Source organism: Crocodylus porosus, unplaced genomic scaffold, assembly GCF_001723895.1.
Source record: "Crocodylus porosus isolate Cpor-Errol unplaced genomic scaffold, CroPor_comp1, whole genome shotgun sequence".
Lineage (NCBI taxonomy): Eukaryota > Metazoa > Chordata > Crocodylia > Crocodylidae > Crocodylus > Crocodylus porosus.
This window is the reverse complement of record NW_017728915.1, coordinates 22,346,745-22,351,744: the sequence shown is the minus strand read 5'-3', so window position 1 is coordinate 22,351,744 and position 5,000 is coordinate 22,346,745. Positions and strand designations below refer to the sequence as shown.

Genomic DNA, 5,000 nt, shown 5'->3' with positions numbered 1-5,000 from the left:
ATTTTATGGCAGATAAGTAGAATATGCAGCAAAGTGCCCAGTTGGAAGGACCATTGGAAATTCTTTTAAAATTAATGTGTGGTTCTTAAGCAGCAGAGAGAGAGTACTTCACCTTTCCTCTCGGAAACACCATCAGGTTCCAGAAGAGCCTTTGCGCAAGCTCTGACAAGGTCCATACGAGTGACCTTCTAGTGTTAGAGCAGAATGGGTTAGAGGGAGGTGGGGAGGAACATACATCGATGACTGATAGCAAATCTAAGAGCAACAGAAGTGAGAGAAAACAAAAAGTTTTGGGTCAGAGGCAGGCTCTGGTAGAGCAATCTCACTATGAAAAAAGACCATTTGGTATGGAAGGGACAGGGAAGTCAGCGGATAACATGAATGTTTTGAAAGGCAGTAAGAACTGCAGTGGAACAAAGTAGAGCGGAGATTCCTGGGTAGCTGGGGAGGAGAGGGGGAGTTTGGGAAGATTTGTTTGTTCATGGTGTCTTGTATGTACACAAGTTTGCCCTGATTTAAGACCCAGTGCAGCAAATTAATATATAGAAACTCTGATATTGGTATGCTCACATTATGTTAAGCAAAACCAAACAAAGCCCCTCCTGTAATGAAGGTAAGAGTATTTACAACTTTGAAGAACTTAGCTATGCAGTAAATATCTTGCATCTACATGTGCGGCCCTATTAGCCCGCAGGAAACTAACCAACTCTGCAGCAGGGTAGTACTTGTAAATATAATTTTTTACTCCACAACATCACACCTGTAAATGCTGATGGGGTTGGCTGGGCCATGACGGTGCTTTAGTGTGGGGGCTCCCTGTCCTTTAGCCCCACACTGGAGCACCCTTGTGCCCCAGCCAGCCCCTCTGCAGCACGTTGAGATGGGTCAGAGCAGCCCCAGGCTGGCAGGCTCACCCCTAAGCCCCTTGCCAGCTGGGGCTGCTCTGACCTGGCTCAGCATGCTGCAGTCCTGGGCACATGTGTAAACGCTGCGCCAAGGAGCAATAAACGTTAGTCCAATAAGTACTGGAGTTTGTTGCTTTGCCTTAATAGCACATGTAGACGTGCCTGCCCCCACCCCTTTAGTTTAACTAGTGCTAATGTGTATGTAGTAAAGACCTAAGGAAATTCTCCCTTTGACTTTCTGTTTTAAAATGGTAACTTCTGATCAGATGGGGGCAAGGGGACAGGAGACAGGTACTTATGGAATAGAGTTAAAGCCAGGAAATTATCTCCTTTCTGCAGCCCAGGACAGGGCTACTGGTTACAACTGACTTTCTTCCAACTTCCTCAGAGTTTCTGAAAGAAGGAGGTTGTCAGGATGCTTCTTAGCAAGCCTGTAGTAGCCAGTGTGTATGGAGATTAGGCTATTATGTATTTTGTTGAAGACATCTGTTATGCTGCTTTATATTTCTTTAAATTAACTGTGGGGCTCAGTTTCTCCATGGGACCTCTCTCAACACACTCTCAGAATCACTAGGACATCATTTTCTTATCTCCATTCTCAAAGGATCATAAAGTTGTGTGAATGTTTGTCTACATGTCTGTGTGGGCTGGAATTGTGTCACACAACGGACATTGGTTTGTTTGGATCTGAATGTCCTGATCACATGCTATTGATAAGACCGTCAGGTACAATTGTCACTCTCTGTTATAGGGCCTTCTTTACCTAAGGATCCACAGGAGATAAGATGCCTTGTACCTTTTCCAAACCCACCCGAAAAATTACATTAGCCCCCCCTACACCTTACATGCATTGCACAATTACTGTGTTAATTGCTTGATTAATTAGGCTGGCTAAACATGCAAATGAACTGTTGTGCCATAAAAAGGTCCAACCATCTATGAAGTTACTGCTGGAAAATGTGTAATAACTTTCTAGCTGGTTGCTATCCAGCTTTAGTTTCTATGTGTAGCAGGGTTTTCCTTTCCAGGAGGGCTGGGGGCCTGTCAGCAGACTGGTCTCCCAGCCTCAGGGGTGGGTGCATCAGGTGCAGCTGGGGCTGAGTGTCCTGCAGATATGAGGACCTCAGCCCAAGCAGCACCTCACAGCTGCTGGGAGGGAGAGTCCCATCAGCTGTGGGACTCTCCCTCCTGGCAGTGCCCTGCAGCTGTGAAGTTTGGGTCCTGGCAGCCACAGGGCGCTGCTGTGACTGAGCCCACAGCAGTGAGACTCTGTATGGGACTTGCAGCTGCAGGAGCTTGTTATCACAATCCTAGGCTCCTCCTGTACCAGCAGTAAGGCGTGATAAGATCTGATGCTGGATCCCACAATCATGCCTCCTGCCATGTATGTATGGCATGGCAAGAGCATGATTGTGTTGAACAAACCTCAGATCCTATCATGCCTTTTATCTGAACATGTAGAGGGGACCATAATGATTGTTTCCGCAATAAACTTAAGAACTCGTATTTGCTGCATGTAGTGTGTAGTAAAGTTAACTCTTGCAGAGTTATCATAATATTGGACTAGTATGAAGAAAGGATCCTCAGAGTTTCTGGTGTAAGGGGGGATTGCTGATCTCCATCTACTGCAACCTTGTGTAGAAACTGGACTGTGGTAACCAAGCATTTGTTTATCTGTTCTCTAGGCCACCTCTGCATTATTGTGCTTTCTAGTATGTCATGAATGTACTGACTTTATAGCCAAGTCTAGCCTGTAAGAAGCATGGTACTTTTTGTGTGTGCATGTTTTCTGCATTTTTTAAGTGGATTCAAATGTAAGAACATTTGTTATTGCAATAGGGAAAGGCCATATTGCCAAATGGGCTTGTGCTTTGTTAAATCCTACCATCAGCATTCTTCACAAACCTTTGTTTCATAAGGAGTTGAACAAGGTGTCTTTTGTCTTATTTTATAGAATATTCTTTAGATGCCATCCTCAGTATCTTACTTTACATTTTATAATACTTGCATGGGTGACTTCTTGCCTTTATTTATTTCCATTTTCACAGTGTTCATGTCATACTCGCATCCTGGTCCCTCAAGTGGCTTTGCATGGTCACAGTCATGTGGAACTCCACTGGTGTCAGTGACTCTCCATGTATGCACCAAAGAATCCATCTGCTGGTAATGAGACTTCTGGAGGTCCTTACCCAGGTCTCTGTTCTTTTCTACAACATAAGAATCTGCCAGGCCACCACAACGTCCCCAGTGAAATACTTTGATGGATAGTCAAAGCTCCAGATCCAGTATAGCACAGTGCTGTTCCACAAAAGGACTTGGCACTCCAATGGTCTTTGAACCTGTAAAGTACTTTTCTTTAATAAGTTCATTTGGATTGAGACAGGGTCTGAATTTACAGTGGAACACCTACTTTTGACACTGATTAAGCTCATTTGGAATAAGGCACTGTTGGTCTGCAATAAGAGCTCATTAGGGATAGTTGATCAGGGATAACTATTCCAAAAAAACTCCCTGTGTGCACAAGCCTAGAATGATTCTCTTCTTGTCTATTTGGATGATGATTTTTATTGAGTTAGTCTATGAAGGTGCATACTTACCCTAGCTGCTGGCTGCCTTTAAACTAACACAGCTAACTTCCTCTCTGGTCATTTCCCCAGTAGCCACACCTGTAGTTTTCATAAGAAAGAATCATGTCAGCTGGACCTCTTCTCAGTTGTCTCTGTGAACTGATGCGACCAGCATCTTTTGAAACTAGAGCTTTTGAGCTCCCATAGACATCTGGCCAAGAGAGTTGATAATATGTAACGTGGTCTATAGTCTCTCTCTTTTTTTGTGGAATCCCCACCTCCCACTCTTGGTTTTCCAGAAACATATCAAATACAGTGCTTTGTGGGCCAACAGTCACAGAACTTGCATTAGAAAATGGGGAACCTCATTTTGCGAGTGTTACTGTATTATCTTGAGATTGTGTTATGGAAAGTGGCAGCAGAAGCCACAGAACGCCGATACATTCCCTCACAGAACGGCAAAGCATTACAAGGCAGATGACTATCCGCGCCATCCATGGTATCGTCAATACCAAACATATCAAAAATGCCCTTGGATTTTTCCTTTTTGGTCCACATTTTGAATGTTGCCATAGCCCTTCATCTAGTAAATGACAAAAAGCTGCTGAATGATATTAAATGAACTATTACATGTAGGTAACACTCCCCCTCTGCCCCACTTCCAGCTAACTGTTGGCACAAAATCAAAAAGCCTTATGTGCTGAGTTCACAATTGATGTAGTTAGCCCACTTGTCTAGAAGCCTGAAATTTTAGGAAATATGTGTATATACAAGTCAGGATAGCAACAAGAGCTGTTCAACATACCAAGTAGCTGGCTCAATGCTCATCCTTTCCAGCACCCCCACCCTCACTCATAAGCCCCCTGCCAGTAGCATGAGGGCTCATACATTTCCTGTATTGTGACTTTATTAAGGATACAATAAACTCTCACCGTGATTTTATCTGTTTGTAGTAATATCTACCAGCACTAAGTTCAGATATGAGCTTCTGTGCAAAGCAGTAAATGAAATATAAACCTGACTCCATTGTTGCAGTGTGTTGCCAACACGGCTCTTAAACACCACCCACCATTGACAAACATAATCTGATGGTCACATCTGCATGTCAGTCCCATAAAGAGAAACCCTGAGACTGTCAGAGTGTGAGGCAGAGCATTAGTGATTTCAATTCTGTTTTATTTTCAGCTTGAAATGGAGGAAAACAGACAAAAAACAAATAAGAAAGCTAAACAGTTGCGTGAGAGCTAGCAATTTGCTGGGCTCCCAGTGACAGACACTGCATTATCATAATTGTCTCTTCTACATGATAGGACAGAAAAATAATAATGTCATTTTATTTATAGCTGGGGTGCCCCCTTTATGAGAGTCATACAAGTTTCTGCCAAGTGGAGTAGGTCAAATGACATCTTTTGATCAGGCCTGTCCAAAGAGATCAAAGATGAATGGCAGGTAATGGATATCCAATGACAAACCAAATCTAAAACAGAAATAAGGCTGCCAGAGTCTGCCAGTTACCCATTAAAAGCTC

The 5,000-nt window shown here is 43.4% G+C and overlaps 1 protein-coding gene across 2 annotated transcripts in view; it reads left to right on the top strand.

Annotated features, from left to right (window-relative positions):
• Positions 1–5,000, top strand: part of TSHZ3 (teashirt zinc finger homeobox 3) — a 71,612-nt gene that overhangs the window by 41,867 nt on the left and 24,745 nt on the right. The window contains exon 2 of one of the 2 annotated variants that reach the window (XM_019535815.1): positions 2,954–3,098. The exons of the other annotated variant lie outside the window; for it this stretch is intronic. Within the exon in view, the coding sequence (XP_019391360.1) occupies positions 3,041–3,098 (58 nt within the window). The 5' untranslated portion in view covers positions 2,954–3,040. The remainder of the gene's footprint in view (positions 1–2,953; positions 3,099–5,000) is intronic. 2 annotated transcript variants of the gene reach the window in all.